The sequence below is a fragment of the Hylobates moloch genome, unplaced genomic scaffold (genome assembly GCF_009828535.3).
Source record: "Hylobates moloch isolate HMO894 unplaced genomic scaffold, HMol_V3 SCAFFOLD_6, whole genome shotgun sequence".
NCBI lineage: Eukaryota > Metazoa > Chordata > Mammalia > Primates > Hylobatidae > Hylobates > Hylobates moloch.
In genome coordinates, this window is record NW_026652281.1 from 79,102,923 (window position 1) to 79,129,730 (window position 26,808).

General features: G+C 48.2%; 1 protein-coding gene across 2 annotated transcripts in view; it reads right to left on the reverse strand.

The window, feature by feature from the left end:
* The window catches only part of GTF3C1 (general transcription factor IIIC subunit 1), an 89,727-nt gene that overhangs the window by 44,308 nt on the left and 18,611 nt on the right, over positions 1 to 26,808 (reverse strand). For both annotated transcript variants that reach the window (XM_032157185.2, XM_058440848.1), the window contains exons 6-10: positions 24,058 to 24,181; positions 6,656 to 6,808; positions 3,408 to 3,523; positions 1,711 to 2,020; positions 765 to 982 (exon numbers count right to left, since the gene is read on the reverse strand). In XM_032157185.2, the coding sequence (XP_032013076.1) occupies positions 765 to 982; positions 1,711 to 2,020; positions 3,408 to 3,523; positions 6,656 to 6,808; positions 24,058 to 24,181 (921 nt within the window). The remainder of the gene's footprint in view (positions 1 to 764; positions 983 to 1,710; positions 2,021 to 3,407; positions 3,524 to 6,655; positions 6,809 to 24,057; positions 24,182 to 26,808) is intronic.

The window sequence follows — 26,808 nt, forward strand, 5'->3', positions numbered from 1 at the left end:
GGAAAGACATTCCTTATCAACTGTCTTTTAATCCTTCCAATTATATTGATGAAAGTACTGGTTTGACTTCACTGTGTCTTTAACTCCTTGATATATAACAGTAACTGGCTGGAATGTACTAATACAGTTTTGACTTTATTGTATCTATTCTATGATTACTTTCCTTTTTATGACAAATGATATTGGCCATTTATCTAAAGCAGAGTTTCTCCACCTTGCCCGTGCTGACATTTGGGCCAGGAAATTCTCTGCTGTGAAGCACTGTCCTGTGTATTGTAGGATGTTCAACAGCATTCTAACCTCTCCCGATTGGATGCCAGTAGCAGCCCCTCCCTAAGTGTGGCACTGAGAACTGGCTCCAGATATTGCCAAATGTCTCCTATGGGTAAATGCCAATCCTGACTCCATAGAGAGTTGTGGCATCCAATGAACAGAAAAGGGGTAAAACTGGGTAAGAACCATTGATCTAAATTAGGCATACAGGTTTCCCTCTAAAATAAATCTAATTGAAAAGAATAAGCTGTTGGAAATGAATAAGCCACTGGGTGGATAACCATGCAGGCAATCTCTGCGTAGGGCCCAGGCCACGTGAGGGTGGTGTGTAAATAAGCACAGCGCTACTGCCTGGGAAGCACAGGCCGGCCTCGGCATGCAGCACTCTCGCTGTGGGTGATTCCACTGTGATCATGTGATTCCTAAGCACAGAAACGATGAGGCCACGGGCTCCTTCTCAGAGACAACTCCCTCCCTCTGCATGCACTGACCTTTGGGTTTTCCACCCGGACCTCCTCGATCACAGCTATGTCACCACTGTTGCTGTCCGCACAGTGGGAGACAAAGGACACGTTGGGTTCTGAGACGCTGCTGGTATCTAAGAGGTTGTCCCTGCTGGTAAGGCTCTGGCAGGCTCTCTCTTCAGCAGCTCCTGGGAAGGAGGGCGGCTGCTTTTTCAATGGGTGTAGGTTTACAACTTTCCACCCACCTGTGGTGGAGGGAAGAGATAGAACAAATCAAGGGGGAGGCCAGGAGGGCATTCATGCTTGGCAGTCAGACCAGACCTACACAGGCCAAAGGATTCTGCTGAGAGTCAGTTGAAAGGTAAGGGAAGTGGACCAGCAGCAGCTTGGGCCTCTCCTTCTGGCCTCTCATCTGCAGCAGGGTTTCTCCACCTGGCCAGTGCTGATGTCTGGGCTGGGTAATTCTCTGCTGTCAGGGGCTGTCCTGTGTATTGTAGGATGTTAAACAGCATCCTGGCATCTACCTACAAAATGCCAGTAAGAGTCCCTCCCTAAGCTGGACATTTAACGATGTTCCCAGGGAGCTCAGAGCTGGGTACCAGATTTGCAAACGTGTCATCAGCACCACTCTCTATGCATTTAAAAAGTTTTCTATAACTAAACTAAAAACTTGGAGGAGTCTTAGACTGTTGGAGGGGAGCGGGCAGAGGAAGCTTATGAAATTCCATCCTTTAACAGTAAAAACAAGCAAACAAAACATGTGCCGTGAAGAAATGATTTGCAAGCAGCCAGGAGATACCACAGGACCCTCTCCTCCAAACCCATGATGATGTGGTACAAGTGACAGCGTCAGGCCTCTCATTAGGACGGCACCAAGGGCAACTGCAGGTGTTTGCTTAACTGAAGGGGTGTTTCTTGCAGGTGCCCAGTAGTGCAGTGCACGCAGCCCCTGCCCACCCCACGTGCTCCCTACCCTTGGTTGGGGTGGAGTGATGAGGCTGGGTCTTGGGCCGGAGGTTCACAGAGGCTCTTGTGTCCTTCTGGGACCCTCTGCCTCTCCGCTTGCTGCTGCTCCTCTCCTCCTCACTGTCCGACTCAGAGAGGAAGGTGTCTTCGCCTTCAGGCAGAAGCGACTCCTCCTGCATAGACGCCAGGCTCACGGTGGTCAAGAGCTCGCTGCGGGCCTTCTCTCTTTGGTACTGCCGGCTTAGGTCGCTCTCCTCTGCAAACACGCAGGAAATGTACTTGGTGGTTCGCTGCCGACCTTCGTCTTCCATGAATCCCTAGAGGGAATAAGATGTGTTTATCCCACTGCAAAGAGAGCATCATACCCACAGGGGTTCAGGTGGTCTGTGGCGTCTATTTCCTTATTGGCTTTCTTCTGTTTCTCCTGTCTTACTGCCTGGGCCCTGGGGGCACCACTGATGCTCCCTCCAGGCTCTTCCTCTCTGTAATCCCCCGGTCTTCCTTCCACAGAGATCCTTCTCTGAAGTACAACCCTGAATGTGTGTCTGCTCTATGAGGCTATGAGCTTCTCAAGGACAGGGCCCTGACTTAACCTTCCATATAGCCCCAGTGCCTGGGACAGGACGTGGCCCACACAAAACGGACAGTAAGCAGCAAGCATTTGTGATGCAGACTGAAAAGTTAGACTGTGGAACGCGAGCTCCACTTAGCCGCTGCCATGAGGATTTGTGGACTGGGCATCAGTGATCCACACCCATTTTAACTTCTAGAACAGGACAAGGGGCTCTTCCCAGGGCCTTTGATAGGAAAAGAGTAATATCTAGGTACCACCACATGCCAGGGATGGGGCTAAGTGTGCTGTAGTCATTCACCTAACTATAACACTGCTTTCCAGCCAGATGACCAGATCGTGAGCAAGATGAGAGTGGCATGTCAGGGGCTGAGACCACAGGTCTGAATTACAAAAGAGTGCCAGACAGGCATAGCTGGCCAACTTGATGTCCCCAGGTGCCAGGCAAGTAACATGCATAAGAAGGAGGGCCAAGTGGGGATGGTGGAACCCTGGAGAGCACTGCTTTGTCTGAAGCAGGTGGACAGAGAGTGGCCAGCCCCAGCTGACTGTCCCCACATGGGAGTAGGTTCCTGGGGTGGCCACATCACCTTCTGACTTTTTTTCTTTTTGAGATGGAGTTTCACTCTTGTTGCCCAGGTTGGAGTGCAATGGCACCATCTCAGCTCACTGCAACCTCTGCCTCCTGGGTTCAAGCAATTCTCCTGCCTCAGCCTCCTGAGTAGCTGGGATTACAGGCATGCACCACCAGGCCTGGCTAATTTTTTGTACTTTTAGTAGAGATAGGGTTTCACCATGTTGGCCAGGCTGGTCTCGAACTTCTGATGTCAGGTGATCCACCTGCCTTGGCCTCCCAAAGTGTTGGGATTACAGGTGTGGGCCACCATGCCCGGCTACTTTCTGACTTTTCAAAGCTGACAAGTCATTCAATTCTTAAAAAGTGAAGACAAACAGGAACTACAGTGAAGGCGAGACATAACATGGCTATGGACTGCACTCAGCCCCGGGGAGGCCATCTGCCTCCTTGACACAGATGTCAGGCCATTGAGTCTTCTGACTGAGATGCTCGTTTGCAAATACACTGCACGCATCTCCAAAGACAACGAGTGTTAGGGGAAGGCTCATGATGTTACCTTGACAACTTTGAATCTTTGAAGAAGTCGGCACAGCATTCTTGCTTCTAGTTTTCCCACATTCATAGCCACTCGGATTTCAGCTTGGGAAATTCCTTTTGTGCCTCTGCGCTCAACTGTGAGAAAAAATACACATGAACCCAAACCGCTGCAAAGGAGCTGTACTGCATAAGTCAGTTTCCAGCCTACTTTTTCAGCAGACATTTCAATGCTGTGAAATTAACAGACAGAACAAAACATACGCCATTTCTCTCCCTTATCCTCCCAAGCGTGCTTCCCTCCCAAGCCTCTGAGTAATATACTATACTAGGCTAGTAATACTAACAGCTAATGTTTGAATGCTTACTATCTTACAGCCCCACGTTAAAACACTAAATGTCAGGTGATCAACAGCTGAAATACTAAAATGCAGGAACCCAATAGGTTTTACCCAACGGCCGGAAATTAGCCCTTTCACATGAATGAACTGTTTCAGATAAATGAAATTGACCTCTTTAAGAAGCATCAAAATAATTTTTAATTCAGAACTTTTCTTAATGTGTATTCTTCATTTCCCAGTATTTCTTGATAGACACAGAGACATTGTGGACAGTGACTACTGCACTGTCCCGTAAGAGTCGTGCAAGCGAGGACTTTGAAAGGAAATGGTATTCCTCAGCCCTGGAGTAAATGACTCGCAGACCACTGGCCCCCACTGTTGCTGTGTGTAGCTTGTCTACTCCTGGACTGTCACAAGCTGGTGTATGTCAGGATTGTGAGTATATCTGCCGCTCAGAGGCCCTTTAAATGCATCCTACTAAGCTGGAACTAAGAACTCCAGGAAGGAGCCGGCTTAGGAACTGGGAGGTGGGCAGGGAGTCCCAGCAGTAAAGCACACGAGCCGCAAGGCAGACTTGGTTGCAAAGCTCTTTGACTTTTCAGAAGTATCTTCCTCTTGGCTGGGTGCAGTGGCTCACACCTGTAATCCCAGCACTTTGGGAGGCCGAGGTGGGCGGATCACGAGGTCAGGAAATCGAGACCATCCTGGCTAACACGGTGAAACCCCGTCTCTACTAAAAATACAAAAAAATTAGCCTGGCGTGGTGGCGGGCGCCTATAGTCCCAGCTACTCAGGAGGCTGAGGCAGGAGAATGGCGTGAACCTGGGAGGCGGAGCTTGCAGTGAGCTGAGATCACGCCACTGCACTCCAGCCTGGGTGACCGAGTGAGACTCCATCTCAAAAAAAAAAAAAAAAAAAGAAGTATCTTCCTCTTTATTTCCTGATGCATCCATAGGCTTGAAGCTGCCTAGTAAAATCAGTCTGAATAAAGGAGGTTTTGCTATGTTATACACATACAAAAATAAGCAGCAGAATGAAGAGAGATGACTAGGATGTGTTCCTGTACTGATCTAGCAACATGCTAAAAAGTAGGGATGAAAGGGCTAGCCAGGTGCGGTGGCTCACGCCTGTAATCCCAGCACTTTGGGAGGCCAAGGCGGACGGATCACCTGAGGTTAGGAGTTTGAGACCCGCCTGACCAGCATGATGAAACCTTGTCTCCACTAAAGAAATAGAAAATTAGGCTGGATGCTGTGGCTCACGCCTGTAACCCCAGCACTTTGGGAGGCCGAGGCAAGTGGATCACGAGGTCAAGAGATCGAGACCATCCTGGCTAACATGGTGAAACCCCGCCTCTACTAAAAATACAAAAAAATTAGTGGGGCATGGTGATGGGCGCCTGTAGTCCCAAGTACTCGGGAGGCTGAGGCAGGAGAATGGCGTGAACCCAGGAGGCGGAGCTTGCAGTGAGCTGAGATCGCACCACTGCACACGAGCCTGGGCGACAGAGCGAGACTCCATCTCAAAAAAAAAAAAAAAAAAAAAAAAAGAAATACAAAATCAGCCAAGCATGGTGGCACATGCCTGTGATCCCAGCTACTTGGGAGGCTGAGGCAGGAGAATAACTTGAACTTGGGAGGTAGAGGCTGAAGTGAACTGAAATGGCGCCACTGCACTCCAGCCTAGGCGACAGAGTCAAACTCCATCTCAAAAAAAAAAATAGAAAAAAAAAAAAGAAAGAAAAAAGAAAGGGTTAAGGGCAGCATTTCCCCAGCTGTGTTGTGTGGAACCCATTCTGAGGGACATGAAGGGAGCTACCAAACAGCCCTCCAGAAAGGTTGGGCCGACCCAACAGCTCAATCAGATCCCCTGCAGCCGCTTCACCTTCTGCTCTGTCCTCCTCCCTGCATGGACCTGAGGCCACACCACCTACGACACTAGGTCACTGATGTCCTACACAGAAGTTAGGGGACTTGGGGGAAGGGTTAGGAATGGGAGAGAATGTTTTCTTTGCCCATTCATCATAGATTCCGGGCCTGTGGTAACTCCAGACCAATCTTAGAAAACAACAGGTAGCTCTTGAACCTTTGAATAATAATAGTAATAGTTTTCTTCTTCTCAGTGCTTTCTATGCACCAGGCCCTATAGCAGCTCTTTTAATTTGATGTCATTTATCCTCATAATGTGCTAGGGTGGATGCTCTCACCATGTGATGGTTAACCTTAGGTGTCAATGGGACTGGATTAAGGGATACCCAGATCACTGGTCAGGTTTTATCTCTGGGTGTGTCTGTGATGGTGTTTCTGAAGGAGACTGGTGTGTAGCTCAGTGGACTAAGTGAGACAGATCTGCCCTCCATGCAGGCAGGCAACCATCCAATCAGCCAGGGGCCCAGATAGAACAAGAAGCCAGAGGAAGGTGAAATTGCCCTGTCTCTCTTCTGGAGCTGCAGCCCCCTCTTCTGCTGCTCTTGGCCATCAGAACCCAGGCTCTCCAGCCTTAGGTAACTGGGACCTGCCCCCACGGCTTCCCTAGTTCTGACGCTTCCCTGGGCCTCCAGCTCGCAGACAAGTTAGTGCGACTTCTCAGCATTCATAATTGCACGAGCCAATTACCTTAATAAGCTCCCTCTCATATATCTATGCTTATTTTTCCTACTGATTCTGTATCTCTGGAGAACTCTAAGATGCCTGCTTTTACAGATGAGGAAATGGGACTCAGAGACCTCATTAAAGTCATATGGCTAAGTGGCAGAGCAAGGATTCAAACTCCAATCTGACCTCGAAGCCTAAACCCTTCTGGGGAACCAAGGCACTTCCCATTGTATTACATTCTCTATAGCAGAGCTCTCTCTCCACATGTGGGCAAAGTGCTTCTTGACTCAATTTCTCGGGAACCATATCCAAGCTGGCATGGGAACAAGACTTACTGAGGTCGTAGGTCTGTGTGAGCATATCCCGCTCGAACACGATGTCCACTGGAGGCACTGTCTTGGAGATGACCTCCTCGTCCTCGTCATCGTCATGGTCATTCCGTTTAAATTCCTTCAGCAGCTTGAGGCACCGAACCATGACGTCGGTCCCTGGCAACACAAGCATGGGTTTTCTAGCAATGAGTGAAAGCAGCGCTGTGTGGGGGAGGTGAGGGGTTCCGAAATATCACAGCACGTGTCGGCAGAGACAGAGATCCCCACAAAGGTCACACACATCACCATGTCTGGACTTTTAAAAATAGCTCATCTTGGGCCACAAGACCTGAAAATGTATTCCATAAAGCTGCTTTTTGTTTTTAGAAGAATGAGTGAAGAAAGCAATGCAAATGGAAGGAATAACGAGGTGCTATTAGTCCTGTTAAATCAATAGTCGCCTTCTCCTGCTGGAGACCAGCTCTGTGACAACAGGAGACGTGCCTGTCTCTTCCTATTCCCTTCCCAGCACCCAGGACACGGCCCACACTCAGGAGGCACGCAAGCAGTATTTGCCAAAAGGATGAAAAACATCTTTTTCCTTTTAAGCTAATACTCTGCCAGTAAGGTGTAGCAGCAGTGTAAACGAGCTGTATAACCCTTCTAGAGCATTTCAAGGGGACTTTATAATGATTCCAAGTGTAAACATTTATTCCAAGAAAACAACTCAAAAAGAGGCAAAGCCTATCAGTACTAATAGGTCTACTACGGCACTCTTTATAGCATCAGAGCGATCTTATGCGTACTACAAAAAAACCAGCAACGGGGGTAGAGGGGTGGCATACCTACCAGCCACCTCACTTTCTGTGGACTAGCGTGTGCATTCAAATCATCACACTGTGTGATGCATCTATATTGCAACCTACAAAAGTAAAACGTGAAAAAAATAACAAACTTGTGCCTACGGCTATAACAAGAGAACGATATATGTATATGTAGGTAAGAACTAGAAAAGGTACAAGGAAAAATGGGGACTTCTTGATACTTGACATGAGCTAACTCATTTGGTCCCAACAACCCTCAGATGAAGACGCTAAGGAACAGAGGGGTTGAATAACTTGTCCAAGCTCCTGACAGCTTGTAAGTGACGGGAAAAATGACTCAGTCAGGGTCATAGGTCTCCAACATGAACACCAAGATATCCTGTGATACGCGACAACCTGGAGTGGGACAACCACCCTGTAAAGATGTTCACGTCTTCATCCCCAGAACCTGTGAACATGTTGCCTTCCATAGCCAAAGGGACTTTGCATAAGTGATTAAATTAAGGCATTGTGGATTTTTGAGGGTCACTGTTGCCAGGGTGAAGTTAAGAATTTTGAGGTAAGATTATCCTCTATTATCTGGGTGGGCTCAATGTAGTATCACAGAGTCCTTAGGCTGGGCATGGTGGCTCACATCTGTAATCTCAGCACTTTGGGAGGCCAAAGCGGGGAGGATCGCTTGAGCCCAGGAGTTCAACACCAGCCTTGGCAACACAGCAAGACCCAACTCTACAAAAAATTTTTAAAATCGGCCAGGTGTGGTAACATGTGCCTGTAGTCCCAGCTACTCAGGAGGCTGCAGTGAGAGGATTGCTTGAGCCTGGGAGGTCGAGGTTGCAGTGAGCCAAGCTCGCATCACTGCATTCCAGCCTAGGTGACAGAGTGAGACCCTGTCTCAAAACAAAACACTAAACAACATCAAAAAGTCATTAAGAAGAGAGAGGCAGTAGGATCAGAGTGAGAGATTGGAAGATGCTACACTGTTAGATCTGAAGACAGAGGAAGGGACCACAACCCAGGGAATGCAGGTGCCTCCTAGAAACTAAAAAAGGCCAGAGAATGAATTCTCTTCCAAAGCCTCCAGAAGGAACACTGCCCCGCAAACATCTTGATTCTACCCCAGCGAAAGCCATTTCAGATAGCAATAAATCTGTATGGTTTGAAGTCACTAGGTTGCTGGTAATTTGTTACAGTAGTCATAAGAATAACAGGGACAGCTTCTCCACCAGCTTTCATCAGCACATCGATGCACAGAATCCTGGGTGCCACGGCAAGGAGTGGGCACTGACGCTGGCCCTGGAGCCCAGCCCTCTAGTACAGGACCCTGTCCATGAAGTGTGAAATGCCATCCCCAACAGCACAGCAGACTGAGGTCCGAAGAAAGTCAGGCCCAACCACCTTCACTCAAGCAGGAGGTTCTTCTGGGGGCAGAGCATGTGGCTTGCAGGTGAAGTTCACAAATAAGCATCTCAGGGCCTGGAACTCAGGAGATGCCTGGAACTCAACAGACCTCAGGAGATACTCTAGGAGGGGCCAGTCTAGGGCAAGCGGCCAGCAGAAGTGGTCCCCAGGTACAAACCTGGTGCTGATCCCCCCACTCCTCACAGCAACAGAAAGTCCCCCAGGGCACGGCTTTTCATTAGAGGCAACCTAAGGCCCCGGCGCAGGCCTGAAGCCTCGGCTTCTGCTGGCTCCCCGCCGGGGCTCCTGCCGTCCCTCTTGGCTCTGCCCTGTGCTCCAGACCCCTGCCCTGCCCTCTTCTTCAATCTCTCTATCAGAGTGGGAGGCTTAAGCAATCAGGAGGGGAAGTATGGGGACAAGGGGACTCTCGGGACTGTGGACATGAGCAAGAACTATCTGAAGGCTCGGGCACTGGGACGGGGTTGCCTGCCAGGCTCCCTTTCTACAAGCAGCACCTCTAGCAGCTGGTGGTCAACACACCCAGCACACAGGAAGACAAGACCACCACGCCATTCCCCCCAAGACTGTCCTCTAGACAAGCCCCTCCCAACCCCCACCCCACCATGCTGCTCACATGAGCAACCTATTGCTCCTAATAACACTACGACCATTTATCCAGTACTACATCCCGGACGCTGTCCTAGGCTCCCTGTGTGCCCTACGAACTGACCCTTACCATAGCCTGAGGAGGTAAGGGTGATCATTCCAGTCCCACATGAGAACACTAAGGACCTGAGAAATTCACACAAACAAATGCCCCTTTGCCAGTGAGAAGGTGGCATTTACCAGGCAGTCTGGCTCCAAAGCCCAGGCTCTAAACCTTTGGTTTAGACACCCCTGATTCAAAATATCCCTGTGACTGAGAATAGATGAGTGACACGGCGCCAGGGACACTGGCTTCCGCCTGAGCAGCAGCACGACACAGCACTTGGGGGAGTCAGACCCGAGGCGCCCTCAGCCAGTGGCCCAGCACTATTTCTTCTCCTTTTAAACTTCCTTAAGAGGCTAATTAGCTAGGAAAAGATACACAGGACAGCCCTCAAAATAAACATGGGTGGAAGACAAGAAACGATACTAGTAAACTCATGACCTCAGTGGGCAAAAAAGAGAAAAAGCCTCATAGTCTTCAAAGCTTCTGATCTTGGCTGGGAGCAGTGGCTCACGCCTGTAATCCCAGCATTTTGGGAGGCCGAGGTAGGCAGATCATTTGAGGTCAGGAGTTTGAGACCAGCCTGGGCAACAGAGCAAGAATTCATTTCCATAACAAATACAAAAAATTAGCTATAGGCTTTGGAGGTGTGCATCTGTAGTCCCAGCTACTCGGAAGGCTGAAGCAGGAGGATTGCTTGAGCCCAGGAGTTTGAGGTTGCAGTGAGCTATGATCACACCACTGCACTCCACCCTGGGCAAGAGTGAGACCCTGTTTCAAACAAAACAAAACACAGCAAAAAAACAAAAAAAAACCTTCTTCTCCCCACCAAGTTGGTTCACTGTCCTCACCTCTCTACTAGTGGAGCAACTGACATCCATCCCATCACAGCCTCCAACAAATGGCACAACTACCTCCTGAATAAATGTTCGGAGGGAAGGTAGGGATGAACTTGGGCTCCAGAGCCAGGCAGAGAAGTGTTTCCATCTCAAGTTCCATAGCTCCCCATGTCTGTGACTTTGAGGAAATTATCGAGTATGACTCTTTGTTTTCCAATCTGCAAAATGGGATGACAGTGTTCTCTGTCTCATGGGGTTAATGTTAGCATGGCTGAGACAACATCTGTACAGAGGCTGGCATGGAGCAATCCCTCAACATGACTACCCAGCACTTGCTGGGAGCCAGGCACCATGCCAAGGGCGGTACATGAATTAACCCATAAAATCCCACAACCCCAAGGCAGGCAGGCCCCTGTAAGCTCCATTTCACAGATGCGGAAGCTAAGGCACTTGCTCAAAGTGATGACGCTATGGAGTGGCAGAGCTAGGATGTCAGTCAGCCCAGGCTGCCAGCCTGCAGTGGATGTACTCGGCCAGTAGGGGAGTTATTCTGAATAGTACCACCAGCACCTAGCACAGGGCAGAGGCATGACAAACATCAGTGGCATTCAAGGTGGTGGGCCCCCCCTTATTGTGGGATAAGCCCCAAACTGCCCTCTGGTCATGATGGCTTGACTCCTAGAGACTCGTGCGAAGGCGCCCCCCTGCTCTGGTTCTGAGCATGAGGCTCAGTTGTTGGCCACGGAGGCTGAGGGCGATGCCGGAGGACTATGAGCTGTTCTGTGCAACCACAATAGGCATCATCAGCCCCAGGACCCACAAGGCACCCGTGACCTGGAGCGGGTGCTGTGGGTGGGCCACAGCTGAGGCTGGACCCAGCGTGAGGCAGCTGTGCTTCCAGGCCTGGAGTGACTCTTCGGATATTTTGGCCATGGGATCTGCGGCTCTGCCTGCCCCACAGGGCATAGCTGATTTCTCTGCTGTGAATCCCAACTGCGCTGACTCTCTTCTGTATCCGCCTGGCAAGTAAGCCCTGTTTTATTTACCCAAGCTGTGTCTGGCTCTGCTCTTTCACAACATGCCAATCACAGACATATTTTCCTTTCCCCATGCCGTCACATATATATATATATATTTTTCTTTTGAGACAAAGTCTCGCTTTGTCGCCCAGGCTGGAGTGTAGCAGCACAATCACTGCAGCCTCGAACTCCAGGGCTCACAGGGTCCTCCCACCTCACCTCCGAGTAGCTGGGACTACAGACATACACCACCACACTCAGATCTTTTTTTTTATTTGTTGTAGAGACGGGATCTTGCTATGTCACCTAGGCTGGTCTAGAACTTCTGGTCTCAAGTGACATTCTTACCCTGGCCTCCCAAAGTAGTGGGTTATAGGCATGGGTCACTGAGCTAAGCCTAGTGCACATCTTTCCTTTGGAAAACCTTGTGCTGGAGAGGCAGTCCAGCACCGTGGTGGGGAAGCCAGACTCTCTGCCACAGAGCTGGCTGTGAGCCCTGCTGCTGTGTCGGGTGGGCCTGGACAAGGTGGCTGACCTCCCTCAGCCTCAAGTGTCTTGCCTGAAAACTAGGGCTGGTGACAGTGTTTAGCCTTGTGGGGAGAACCGTAACAGATTAGGCAGGTAAACGACGAAACAGTGTAGTGTGTGCCTTGTGATTCCAAGGGACCATCTGGAAGGAGTTCCACCAGCCCTGTGTGCCTTTCCCACAGTTCTAGAGTTTTACCAGGCTCAGAATTTCAGTTTTTATTATTAAAATCCCTCTGGCTCCTATTTGCCTTTTTGAAGGTGCCTGTTCCAGACTACAAGTCAGCTAAAGCCAAAAGCCACAGGGGCAGAGCAAGACCCGAATAAGCGAACGTCATCCAGGGTGAGTGAGGCCCACTGCCCCATTTAAGCTGCCACCTCAGTGACCAGCAATTCCCCTGGGAGGAACTGGGGACTTGCTAATGGCAACCCCTGGTCCCTGTACACAGGGCTTTCCTCCCAAGAACAAAAGGCAAGTGAGATACAACTAGCACCCGCTTACAGGCATGAGGAATTTCAGGCATTTTAAAGACATAGCATGCTAATATTAGCAGTCCAACACAAAGGAATCACATAGATCTTTTGTGTCCAGGATCCAAGATGGACTTCATTCAGACATTCTGAAGACCCAGAAGAGAAAAACAGAAGGAGTGACTCCTTAAGGAGCACCTAGTATGAGCCAGCCATTCATTATGTTCAGTGTTTTCGGAAGCGATTTTACTTACTCATCACGTGGCTTCTGCAAGTTATTATTGCCATTTTAAGAAAAAGAAAATTGACACTCAGAGTGGTCATGTGATCTAACCGATGCCTTCCACACTAGGCCACCTGGCTAGGCTAGAATTTCAAATTTCCATCAGAAGCACGATTCATAGTAAAGGAAAAACCAGAGTAGCTGTGAGGCGGAACCAATAGTCTGTGTTTCTCCCATTCCCAGTGAAAAATCCATCTGGCCTCCTAGCAAAATGGCGCTCTCAACTGTGATCAACCCAGGAAAGAAAAGCAAGATGGGAACAAACGAACCCCACAGCAGCTTTCCTCTTTAAGGGTCACAAGCAATGGGAAAGTCCTACCAGTAAGCCAGGCAGATGTCACATAAATTCAGTGTTACCTCCCCACCACCCCCACCCAAGACACACACACACAGACACACACACACACACACACACACACACACACTTGGCCAGTGGCTGAAAGCACAGAATTCAGGGAACATTGAATGATGGAGGTGGGGTGCTGCAGCACACACCCCAGGGCAATGGTGGTACAGGTTATATTATGGGCTCTGGAGTCAGTCTGTCTGGTGTTAGCCTGCCTCCGGCAGCCTTTGCTGGTTGTATAACTTGGCTATGTAATATGGCCTCTGGGCCTGTTTCCTCAGCTATAAAATAGGGACAATAATAGTATCTTCCTCATAGAGCCCTTAGGACAGCGCCTAGCATAGAGGTAGTGCTCTGTAAATGTTTGCTACTGCTTTTACAACTCTGATCGTTACTACAACCTTGGAAATGCACAGCTTTGGAGGATCAAGTGTCATACCCAGTCACCTGGGCTGAAAATATCAGAGTGCTTGGGGCCTTTAACTTGATTTGATTCCACAAGCATTTCTTCTGTGCTGGGCCCAGAACACATATGGATGAAAGAGACAGGTTTCCTGCCCCTACAAAAGGTTGTGTGTGTGACAGAGGCCGGCGGGCACCACAGGAAGGACAATGTGCTCAGGCTTCACATGCCTGAGTTTGAATTCTGGCTCAGCCGTGGGGAAGCTCCTTACCTCTCTGAGCCTCAAGTTCTTCATGGGTAAAATGAGGGTAATTCTAACAGCATGCCTAGAATAAGCTGGTAGTAAGGACTAAATTAATGAATGCATTCAAGGGCCCTAGCGTAACACTTGAGGCAAATTAGGTACTCAACACATGCTCTCTGGTTGGCTGACTACTAGCAGACTAGCAGGGCCAGCCAGCCATGCTGGGAAATGTGCTACAACACCCTCAGGACCCTGCTTTAAGCATGCACAGAGCTTGTAAATGATAAAGAGACAAGATGGGGCTAGGCAGCGGACAGCAGAGAGAAGAGGTGGCATTCGGGTGGGACAGTTAAGGATACTAAGAATTGTCTGATAAGGCAGAAGAAGACAGGTGTTCCAGGCAAAAGGAAGGGTATGAGCAAAGGCAATGAGGTGGAAAAGAAGGGGCCTACTGGGGAAGAGGAGGGGAGAGGGCAGGAATGAAGGTGAGGATACGGAGAAAGGTAGCTGTGGAAGGTTTCTATGCCAACCATAGCATATTTTCTTGTTTATTTTGTAGGCATGATGTTTGGGACTGAGTGGAAGCTATTTCTGCAGTGGACATGGAAGCTGGCTTGGAGGGAGGGAAGCCTGGAAGGGAGTCCAGATCTGCAGACCCTTAGGCCCCTGGGAGCTGTCCTAGGCTGGTTTTACCTTTAGCCAGTGTCCCAGCCAGGCTCAGGCCCCAAGCACTCACCTACCCGACGTCCACTTCCTCTTGAGTTCAGCCCAGTCTCACATGGGAGGCAGCAGAGTAAGTAACCGATACTCTATTCAAATCCCTGCACCAGCACTACCCAGCTCTGTGACCTCGGGCAAGGGACTTGTGCCTCTGTTTTCTCATCAGTGAAATAAAGAAAAAGAAAGAGGGGAAGAGAAAAGAGAAAAGAAAAGAAAAAAGAGAGAGACAGAAGGAAAGAAAGAAAGAAAATAGTACTGACAGGATTGCATGGTTAGAAGGACTAGAATGAAAGAAACAAGGCTGGACATAGTGGCTCACGCCCATAATCCCAGCACTTTGCGGGGACAAGACAGGAGGATCACTTGAGCCCAAGAGTTCGAGACTGGCATGGACAACAAGCGAGATCCCGTCTCTACAAAAAATCAATTTTTTAAAAAAATTAGCTGGTGTGGTGGCACACCCCTGTAGTCCCACTACTTGGGAGGCTAAAGTGGGAGGATTGCTCAGCCTGCAAGGCTAAGGCTGCAGTGAGCCATGATCACAGCACTGCACTCTGGCCTGGGTGAGACAGAGTGAGACCTTGTGTTTGGTTTGGTTTTGTTTTGTTGACATGCAGTCTCACTCTGTAGCCCAGACTGGAGTGCAGTGGCATGATCAGCTCACTGCAACCTCCACCTCCTGGGTTCAGGCGAATCTTCTGCTTCAGCTTCCTGAGTAGCTGGGATTACAGGCGTGCGCTAACACACCCGGCTAATTTTTGTATTTTTAGTAGAGATGGGGTTTCACCATGTTGGCCAAGCTGGTCTCCAACTCCTGACCTCAAATGATCCGCCTGCCTCGGCCTCCCAAAGTGCTGGGATTACAGGCATGAGCCACCATGCCCAGCCAGCCTTGCCTGGAATGTCATCTCGATGTTTTTTCTACTTCCCCCCACTCCAAGATGGGGTAACAATATGGCATCCCACCCAGTTCTTTCCTCTTTTTAGTGCCTCTAGACAAGCCCACAGGGTCTTAGGTTTTTCTCACTAATTGTACAAGGAAACAAGGGTATTGACAATAGTACACATGGGGGTTTACAAGGGTTTAGAAAATTATATAAACGCTCTTGGTGTACAGCTCCAGAGTCAATCACCTCCCTAAACCCTTGGGCTGAGTTAGTAGCTGACTTGAGGTCCCCAGTGCTTTTTGTTGTTGTTGTTGTTGTTGAGATGGAGTTTTGCTCTGTTGCCCAGGCTGGAGAACAGAGGTGCGATCTCAGCTCACTGCAACCTCCGCCTCCCAGGTTCAAGCGATTCTCCTGCCTCAGCCTCCCAAGTAGCTGGGATTACAGGCACCTGCCACCATGCCGAACTAATTTTTGTATTTTTAGCAGAGATGGGGTTTCACCATGTTGGTCAGGCTGATCTTGAACTCCTGACCTCAAGTGATCCACCCACCTGGGCCTGCCAAAGTGTTGGGATTACAGGCCTAAGCCACCGCGCCCAGCCTCCCCAATGCTCTTAAAGTGTGATCAATAGATGGGAACGGCTGGTGTCAACTGTGCAGTGCTAACAGCAGCAGCGAACCTCTCGAGGGCTCTGAGCCAGGTGCTATTTAAGGAGGCCACATCCCACACTGAAAAACATCCAGTCCCTGCACTGGCCCCATGGATACGTCCGCTGCCAGGCCCTCACCCTGTATGGTCATTTCCCGTGCTCACAAGTTCTGGCACTCGCCTTCGACTCTTCCTAGCGTAGGGAGCATTCCCTTCTCAGCCTGCAAAGGCATCAGCTAGCTACACCTTACAGAGGTCTTGCGAGAAAATCTTAGGGCCTCTCCCTCAGCGCATGGCCAGTCACCCATCCTGTTCCAGCCTGCTTCTCTTCCCCAGTCCTCACACTCCTCCCACCTGTCCCCAGTGTGCTCTTCTGAGAAACACATTTCCCTGCTGAGGGAGGCCAAAGGCTCCTGCTGTCTGCAGGACTGAGTGGCTGGCCCTTCCTGGGGGAGATCAAAGAGGGGGTGTAGGCCAGTTCCCAGCAAAGGGCGCTCCCCAGGTGTCTGGGTCCCCTCCAGAGAGCTGCCTAGGACTTAGCAGAAGTTACTCAGCCCACAAATTCACACCCTTGGGGCTCTTACCCCTCTTTAAAGTTCTGGCTTTCAACAGAGCTTCTGCCATATTAACATGTCTTTCTTTTATTTCTCTTATTCATTTTTTAAGCTAGTGTTCTTTAATCACTTTTTAACTATTTTAACCATTTTCCCTCCAACATAATCAATTTTCTAGGTTTTTAAAATTTTTGAAAATCTTTTTCTGCTCTTTTTCTGTTCATGTTCACCTTTTATCCTTTTTGTTTTTCTAATCTTGATTCTTTTTAACTCCAGTTTTTTGGTTTCAAAGCTCCTTTAAACCTTTGTATTTATTTGTTGCATTTTAATCATTCTTCAAATGGTTCATTTCTTTTCTCTTAGCTTGTATACATCAATCCTACTTTAACTTTTTAACTGTTCCTGTTGGCCATTTTAATTATCATAATTTAATTTGCTATACCTTGCTAGGTTTCTTGGAAATTACTTACTTTTTAAAATGTTAATAGCTTTATTGAGATAAATTTGCATATCACGCAATTCATCCATTTATCTGTACAAGTCAATGGTTTCTTACTACATTCATAGGCCCCTGCATCCACCACCAATCAATTCTAGAACATTCTCATCACCTCAAACCCTTTCTCACTCCTGTCTCCCTGCACCCCTCCCCTAAGCACTCACTAATCTACTTCCAGATTCCCCCATTACGGACTTTCCTATAAATGGAACCATACAGTCGTGGCCTTTCATGACTGACCATGCCTTCCCCATGGAATGGTCTTGGCACCTCTGCCAAGAATCATTTGACCACAGATATGTGGTTTATTTCTGGACTCTCAGCTCTATTCGGTTATCTGTCTACCCTTGTGCCAGTATTACACTGTCTCCATTACTACTGCTTTGCAGTAAGTTTAAAAAGCAGGAAGTGTGAGTTCTCCTACTTTGTTCTTCTTTTTTGGGATTGTTTTAGCTCTCTGGGTCCCTTTGCATTCCCCGTGAATTTTAGCATCAGCCTGTTAATTTCTGTGGAGGAGTCAGTTGGGATTCTCACACGGACTGTGTGGAATCAGTAGATTTGTCTAGGGGAGTATCACCTTCTTAATACTGTGAAGTCTTTGGATCCAGGAACATGGGATCTTTTCCATTTACATAAATCTTAACTTTCAGTGACATTTTGTAGTTTTCACAGCGTATATGTTTTGTACTTCTTTTGTTAAATATATTTCTAAATTATCGTGAACAAAATTGTTTTCTTAATTTCATTTTCAGATTGTGCATGGTAGGTCTATAGAAACACAATGGACTTCTGTATACCAGTCTTATGTCCTAAAATCTTTTTTTTTTGAGACGGAGTCTCGCTCTGTCGCCCAGGCTGGAGTGCAGTGGCGCAATCTCTGCTCACTGCAAGCTCCGCCTCCCGGGTTCACGCCATTCTCCTGCCTCAGCCTCTCCGAGTAGCTGGGACTACAGGCGCCCGCCACCACGCCCGGCTAATTTTTTTGTATTTTTAGTAGAGACGGGGTTTCACCGTGGTCTCGATCTCCTGACCTCGTGATCCGCCCGCCTCGGCCTCCCAAAGTGCTGGGATTACAAGCGTGAGCCACTGCGCCCGGCCAACCTAAAATCTTACTGAACTCTTTTTTTTTTAGAGTCACAGGGGCAACAGCTCTGAGGAGAGTCAATCTCATTCACAGCTACTTCACCCCACAGCCCTTTCAATGCTGAACTTGTGACAACCTGAAAAACCCAGCCAGTTGACTGCCTCAGTCATTAGCCCCAGTGAGCACAATTTCTGTGAGTTGTTTCCAACTGTGATCATTTTCCCACAGACTGCTGAGTTAACTTCTACTTCTCTCCCTTTCTTTTCTCAGCACAATTTAATAAACACAGGATGACTGGTAAACACTTGAAGAAAATAATCCAAATTTGCAAAACAGATCAGTTCAGCGGGGCTGTTTACATTACCAAAGTTTTTTTGCTTTTTGCAAAACAGATCACTGAAGCCTTCTGTGCAGTGAAATATGCATTTGAAATAAGCCTAAATCCAAATTCGTTGTTTAAGGAGTTTTAGAAATAATTCATATACTAGATCCAGGTGTATCTGTAAATTTAAATGAAATAATACGTCATCTTTATTTATTATTTGAGCTTTGTCTCCGCCATAATGCCTTAGAGGGAAGGTTTTATGTTAATTTTGCAAACTGGAAAGACAAAGCTCAAGGCAAAAAAACCCTGAAAACTGCCTTCATCCCTTGCCTCCTGCGCATGGAAAGTAACTGAAGCAGCACTTAATTAAATTAAATTAAATTTGCTCAGCATCTGCTTAGCGCCTATTCTGTTCCAAGCAGACACTGTACAGCCTTTAAAAAGGACATAAAGCATGTAAAGTGTGTGGTCACCACCCTGAAGGAGCTCATGAGCTAGCTGGAAAGAACTCACACAGATGAGTAACTGGGCTACCGCGTGCCATGGAAGTGAGGGAAGGACTCACCATGAGCCCAGGTTTCCAGCCGCAGCAGCAGAGGTGGGCGACAGTGTGGGCAAAGACATCGTCCCTCCAGCCATCAGAATGGCTCCTTGTGCATGCGTGTGACAATCTAAACATCCTGACCGTCATCATCTTGGTGCCCGCTGCCTTAATCCAGCACAAGGAGCCAAAACCACCACTGTCTGCGCTGTAAGTCATGCTAATCTTTCTTCTGGAAAGTCCTCTTGTCCCAGCCCCAGGCCTCAAGATGATGGAAACCACTCACTGGGCAAGGGGTCCTATGGATGAACTTACTTTCAAGGGTCAGGCAAATGACATACCAGCATGAAGCAGGCCGCAGGCTACACAGTGGGAAGCGGGTGTCCGTGGTGAAAGGAGAAGGTGAGCCCCTCTGAAATGGGGCAGCTCCCTCTGCCTAGCCAACTGCTAATAAAGGAATAAAGTTCAATGTTTCCTAATTGTATTTTTACAGAGAAGTTGACAGTCAGACTTTTTAGGTGAAACTTTCTGATTTTTAAATGCCGGCAACAAATTTCAATACAAACAAACACTGTGAGCCAAACAAAACACACAGCTAGATTGGGCCTGTGTGTTATCAGCCTGTGGCCCTGCTCTATGTCTACTGTCACCTGTAAGTCTCACAATACCCTGGAAAGTGGGTACTATTACCCCCTAGATAATTCAGATGAGGAAACTGAGGTATACAGAGGTCAAATCACTTGCTGAAGGTCACCTTACCAGACAGTGATGGAACAAGAATTCTAACCCAGGGCTGTCTTACTCCCGAGTCCATTCAGGTGTGAGGTGTTAGTTCCAAGTAAATTTGGTTGGTTTAAACTTCCAGGGACCTTAGGCTAGGGAGAAGCCTTTCTCTACAGTTGCCTGTCTAGCAAAAAAGGTTCTTTAAGGAACTAAGGTTCCTCCTTAGTTTCTCTTTACTTTAAATATAAATTACTTCTGTCTTTTCCTTAACACCTTTCTTCCAACAGGACAGAAAATAAAAATGATTAACAGCTCCACAGGCCAAGAGTATTTAGGCATTCAGGCCATTAGACTTCAAAATCAAATACTGAGGGCTGAGTGCAGTGGCTCACGCCTGTAATCCCAGCCGTTTGGGAGGCTGAGGCGGGCAGATCACCTGAGGTCAGGGGTTCAAGACCAGCCTGGCCAACATGGTAAAACCCCATCTCTACCAAAAATACAAAAATTAGCTGGGTGTGGTGGCGCACGCCTGTAATCCCAGCTACTTGGGAGGCTGAGGCAGAAGAATCACTTGAACCCGGGAGGCAGAGGCTGCAGTGAGCCAAGATCATGCAACTGCACTCCAGCCTGGGCAATAGAGAGAAACTCTGTGTCAAAAAAAAAAAAAGGAAGAAAGAAAGAAAGAAAGAAAAGTCAAATACTGAGGAATCACCTAACAGTTAAGTCCCCAGGACACCTGTCAGTTCCATGAGCCTTTTTTCTTCCTTGCCACGGGACCCAACAATCTTTTCTATTTTCCTCTCTACTTAAAGGCTGATGCTACTACACTTTTCCTCAAGGAGCTCCAGTCATTCGATCAATCAGACATTTACTCAGCACTGAGAACGTGTTAAGCACTAGGAACTCAAAGATGAGGTTTTGCTCCAGGAAGGTTTCCTTACCTCCCAGCTGCTCCTTCTTTGTTTATATACCTGTGGTATTGTAATTATCTGTGTGTTACCATCTCCTCCACAAGACTTTTCTCAGACACAGGGAAGCCAGACAGGTGGCCAATGCTTCCATTAACTAAGCTAGGCAATAAAGAAAGAGACAAGCTTCCCTAGATGGGCAGTTCACAATCTCTTGACAAATATGCCCACCTACCTTCTGCAGGGCACTGAGCCCCACCCTGGGGATGCTGTGGGTCTGTCCTCATTCAGCACACACTCTCCTGAGGAGTGTGAATGAAGTCAGTCTCCACAGGCAACTTGCTATGCCCACAAAGTCAAGCACACAGGCTATAAGCAATCTTTTCTTGTACACCTTTTTGGCTTCCTGGGAATTTTTTTTTTTCTGAGACAGAGTCTCACTCTGTCACCCAGGCTGGAGTGCAGTGGCGCGATCTCTGCTCACTGCAAGCTCTGCCTCCCAGGTTCACGCCATTCTCCTGCCTCAGCCTCTCCGAGTAGCTGGGACTACAGGCGCCTGCTACCACGCCCGGCTAATTTTTTTTTTGTATTTTTAGTAGAGACGGGGTTTCACCGTGGTCTCAATCTCCTGACCTCGTGATCCACCCACCTCGGCCTCCCAAAGTGCTGGGATTACAAGCGTGAGCCACCGCACCCGGCCTCCTTGGAATTAATAACTGCATTTTTTGCCATTTGCTTGGTTTTCTATGTGCATGTCACTAACTCTAACGATTCTTTATTTTTCAGTTTCTTCTGCTCCCTACTTTATTTCAGTATCCTATGTTTGTTTGTTTTTCTTATGAGTTTTCCTGAAATATTCAGGGAGGCATTAAAATGCTGCCCAAAGCCCTGTGTTTTGGAAGTGGGGAGGAGGAAGGGAGAAGTTACCATCAGGTGGGCTTCCATGAAGAGGGAGCTTGCAGGGGCTATTTTGTTGGGAAAACCCCCAAATTTCAGTATCTGGAGGATTTTTCTCATGGACTGGTCAGTTTCTTCAGAAAAAGGAGTCTCCAGCCTCTGGCCTAGGAAACCGTAAGTCTGGCTGTCAGTGTTGGAGGAGCCGAACAGTTCTAGGAGCCCATGTTCCCCTTTGGGAAGCTACTGGAGGATGCACATCAAATGACAGACTAAAACAAGAGATGGCCAAGCTGGGTGCAGCAGCTGGGAAACTCTCACCTAGCAAGACTGTCACAGAGCCCTCATTTTTGGCACAGTGCCCGTCTCCAGCTTGGTCTCATATCTTTGAGCCTAGAAACCCTCTGGCATGCTCTCTAGAGACAACGCCAGACTTCTGTCTCTGTGGGGAAGGGCCTCTTACAGGGTTGTAATTTCTCACACAGACCATTAACCAATTCTCTTTTTCTAGCCCTATCCATACTTATGCTTTCAAAGGCACCCAGTATCCACAAGTTTTAGTTGATTTCAAGTTCTGAGGTGTCAGTTTTTGGCTATCGCCCTTCACAGGCACTTAGCTTTCCCAGTCTGGTCAGTCAATTGCCATTTGCCCATCTGCCTTTCAGCGGCCAAATGTCATCACCACCTCTCCCTTTTGTCATTTCCTGTCCTGTTTTCTTTGTAGTTGAGGGTTTACTCCTCTTATATCCCTTTTCATCACTATAGTGAAGTTTGGGTGGAGTGCAGATAAATGCATATATTCCAACTATCACCTTTTACTGAGAACTCTGACCCACAGCTTTTAAAATGATTCTGGTTAATCAGGAGGAGTAAAAAGGATGGGACAAAAATCAAGAATAGATAAAAATAACTGGACTTGGTGGCTCACGCCTATAATCCCAGCACTTTGGGAGGCTAAGGCAGGAGATCACTTGAGCCCAGGAGTTCAAGACCAGCCTGGGCATGATAGCAAGACTTCGTCTCTACTGAAAATAAAAAGAAATTAGCCCAGCATGGTAGGGTGTGCCTGTAGCCTCAGCTACTCATGAGGCTGAGGCAGGAGGATTAGCTTGAGCCTGGGAGATCAAGGCTGCGGTGAGCCATGGTTGTGCCACTGCACTCCAGCCTGGGAAACAGAGCGAGACCCTGTCTAGGAAAAAAATATAATGGAAGCTGGAATGCAATGGTGTGATCTCGACTCACTGCAACCTCCGCCTCCCAGGTTCAAGCGATTCTCCTGCCTCAGCCTCCTGAGTAGCTGGGATTACACGCACGCGCCACCACGCCTGGCTAATTTTTTGTATTTTTAGTAGAAACGGGGTTTCACCATGTTAGCCAGGCTGGTCTCCAACTCCTGACCTCAGGTGATCTGCCCACCTGAGCCTCCCAAAGTGCAGGGATTACAGGCGTGAGTCACCGTGCCCAGCCTAAGGAAGGTTTTTAAAGTTTCATAGTATGCTCCTTAAGTTAACTTTCTTAGAAGGCTCAGATCCTACCTCTGCTGAGTACTGATTGTTTAACCTTCTATAAGTTACTCAGCATCTCTTCACTTTAATTTTCTTACATATAAAATGGTGACAATGCCACCAACCTTACAGGGCTAGATAATGAGATCATGCAATACAGAGTAGGCATTTCACAAAGGCAGGCTAAAGAATGATGAGTGGCTGGCAGTGGTGGCCCACGCCTGTAATCCCAGCACTTTGCAGGGCTGAGGCGGGTGGATCACTTGAGTTCAGGAGTTTGAGACCAGACTGGGCAACATAGCAAGACTCTCTCTCTACAAAAAAATACAAAAATTAGTCGGGTGTGGTGAGGCTGAGGCAGGAGGATCGTTTGAGCCCAGGAAGTGGAGATTTCAGTGAGCTGAGATGATGCCACTGCACACCAGCCTGGGCAACAGAGAAAGACGCTGTCAAAAAAAAAAAAAAAAAGAGGCTGAGCGTGGTGGCTCATGCTTGTAATCCCAGCACTTTGGGAGGCCAAGGTGAGTGGATCACCTGAGGTCAGGAGTTCAAGACCAGCCTGGCCAGCATGGTGAAACCCTGTCTCTACTAAAAATACAAAAAATTAGCCAGGCGTGGTGGCGGGCACCTGTAGTCCCAGCTACTCCGGAGGTTGAGGCAGGAGAATTGCTTGAACCCAGAAGGTAGAGGTTGTAGTGAGCAGAGATCGCACCACTGCACTCCAGCCTGGGCAACAAGAGCAAGATTCTGCCTAAAAAAAAAGAAAAGAAAAAAGAGGAGACTACAGTGGCTTAGTATAAGGAGGAAAAGATGAACTTGTTTATTTGGGCACCTGATAAAACTATGATTTTGGAGGACACCACAGAGATGTTTGCTGGAAGTTTGTTCAGCAAACATTTTCTAGGCACTTTTTATATGGACAGTCCTGAGCCAGGCACTGAGGCGTAGAGTTAAATAAATATGTGAAATCATTATGCCGCAAGGCAGAATGTGATCAGAGAGAGAGGCTGAAGCTTAGAAGACAGAAGTGAGAGCCAGCCAGCCGAGGGAACAGAAGCTGAGACTCTGCGTTACCTTTCTTTGTCTTACAAGGTCCACATTCAGGGTGGATCTCTTGCAAGCGAAGAGACACCACCTTGGCTAGCCCGGCGTTCAGCATATACTGGTACAGACGCTTAAACGTCCTTTCACACAGCCCCTGCCAAAACACAATTTAAAGGCTACTATTAGACACAGCAAGATGTCTGAAATGACTAGAAAGTCATGTAAATGAACACAAGTTCAGGATCTGAATTAATTGATTATCTTGAGGTACTAACGAGGAAAGCCTGCCAAGCTACCTTGTCAAGGGACCAAAACAAGGTCCAGAGCAGGATATAAACGATTCTACCTTTCGATTAGAGAGGGGGAAAGAGATTTGCTTCGCCAGATCCTGGAAGGGTGCGCAGGGGTGGGAATGAGGCAGGCAGGAGTGGAGGAGTGGAGACTGAAGACTTCATCTGATACCTTTTCATGTTGTTTTGATTTTTTAACCATATAAGTGTACTACTAATACAAACACACACACACACAGATACACACCCCTGTCCCCCAAGGGCAGGAGAGAAAAAAAGGGGAAAAAATAGGTTAAAAAATTTTATAGGCTGGGTGCAGTGGCTGACACCTGTAATCCCAGCACTTTGGGAGGCCGAGGCAGGCAGATCACTTAAGGCCAGGAGTTTGGACCAGCCTGGCCAACATGGCGAAACCCCATCTCTGCTAAAAATACAAACATTAGCTGGGTGCGGTGGCATGTGCCTGTAATCCTAGCTACTCAGGAGGTTGAGGGTGAGAACTGCTTGAACCGGGAGGCGGAGGTTGCAGTGGGCCGAGATCGCACCACTGCACTCCAGCCTGGGTGAGAGAGTGAGACTCTGTTTCAAAAAAAAAAAAAAAAATTGTAAAAATGTAAATGTGGTCTATGAAGTTACAACAGAATGATAATGGGTATTTCCATCTCATCACTCCTATTTTCGCAAGGCTGAAAACCAAAATGATCCTAGGAACATCTCCCCTGCAGGGGTGACCAACAGCAGCCTCCAGTGCAGGTGGTGCTTTTAAAATTGATACAATGTTTTTCTTCAAGAAAGTAATTTACTTGCCAAAATTGAAAAGTGAGCCATTTCACATAAAAAAAGACCTAGATTCTGGCTTCTCTTGAAAGGCTAGGACTGCAGCTCCTCACAGCAACAGTGAACAGAAGCCTCGATCAGCTGCTCTTCAGCAGGGCCCGCCCGGCTCCAGGGGGCCACAGCCTTTGCGCTCCCCCATCAGACCCTCCGACAATGAAACTGAAGGTCAGTTGCCATTTATCACCATTTTTGTGCTGGTTTTCTCTAATGGTAGTTAAGAGGAAAGTTAATTTCTTAAACCTATCCTGTATCAAATATTTATTTTATACATGGCCCATTTTGCTTGTGGGTATCACCCTCCTGGGCACTGCTGCCATATGATTTTGCAGCCCCTGGCAGGTTACCACAGCTCCCAGCGAAGGAGCGAATGGCAGGAGGCACTCGTGACTGAGAGCTGTTCACTGAGTCTTACAGCTTTCCTCTTACACTCTGGGGGAGAGACAGGGAGCAAATGTCTGTGGGCTGCCGCCGCCACATATGTGTGGTTACCTCCCAGGCTAACCAGCACTCCAGCCCTTGGGTGTCAGAACATATGGCTATCAAAACAATACAGATGACTCACATATGGCTCATTCAAAGCCACTGGCTTGTACATGGCATTTATCGTTAATCTAGCCGTGCCCCCAGCATCATAAAAAGACCCCATGGAAACTCATCCATCAGATCCCAGCCCTTGACATATGGCACTAAGCCCTGGACCATCCTAAGAGGGCAAGGATGATGTAGTCTTGCCTTCTGAGGGGCTGCCATCAACGACTTGCACAATGTGGCCAGCAAAAAGAGAAAGAGGCAGTGAGTCTTCGTACCAAATACCCCCAAAAGGCAGCATCTATATTCATGGCCTCAGCTTCATCTATAGGCTAATTATTCACTGAATCCTGCTCAGCTCTCTGTGACCCCAATTTCCAGCTATTGACTAGACATCACCAGGGGATAGTCATGGAAGATCTTCATACCCAATACGTCTGAAACTCAGATTTGTCCTGTGCCTCCTCCTCAACCAAATCTGCTCCTCTTTCTGACCTATTTATTCAACTCCCATTCAGCAAATATTTACTGAGCCTCTACAGGGGGCCAGGCACTGTCTTCATCGTGAGGGCTCGCAGTGAGCAAGCAGATATGATCCCTGCCTCACAGGCCTGCCTTTGTGCTGCCTCATTGAGCAGCAGCCACTCCAGCGAAACTCACTGGCTTCATCTCGAGATCCTCCTTCTTCAGTCACCTCTACATCCCAGTGCAGGCACTCACCACGTCCTGTTAGTTTCACCTCCAAAATGTTTCTCAAACAATTCCAGCCCTCATGGCCACAACCTCGCCACCTTCTTCCCATCCCCTTCCCTCCACCAGCTCATCTGCCTAAACTGCAACCTCCACCTCCCAGGCTCAAGCCATTCTCTGGTCTCAGTCTCCTGAGTAGCTGGACTGGTGCATACCACCACCCCTGGCTAATAACTTCTTCATTTCTACACGGCCAGCAGCAGTGCATAAGGCTAAAGTTTCAAGGCTAAAGTCCCCACTCCTCAGCCAGCACTCCAGTCCTTTCTGATTGGGCCCCTACCTTCCTATCCAGCCACACAATGTGCCGGCTGCCCTCTGGATTACTGCCCACTTCTAAGCATGTTGCATGGCCTTCCACCAACTCATGCCTTTGCAC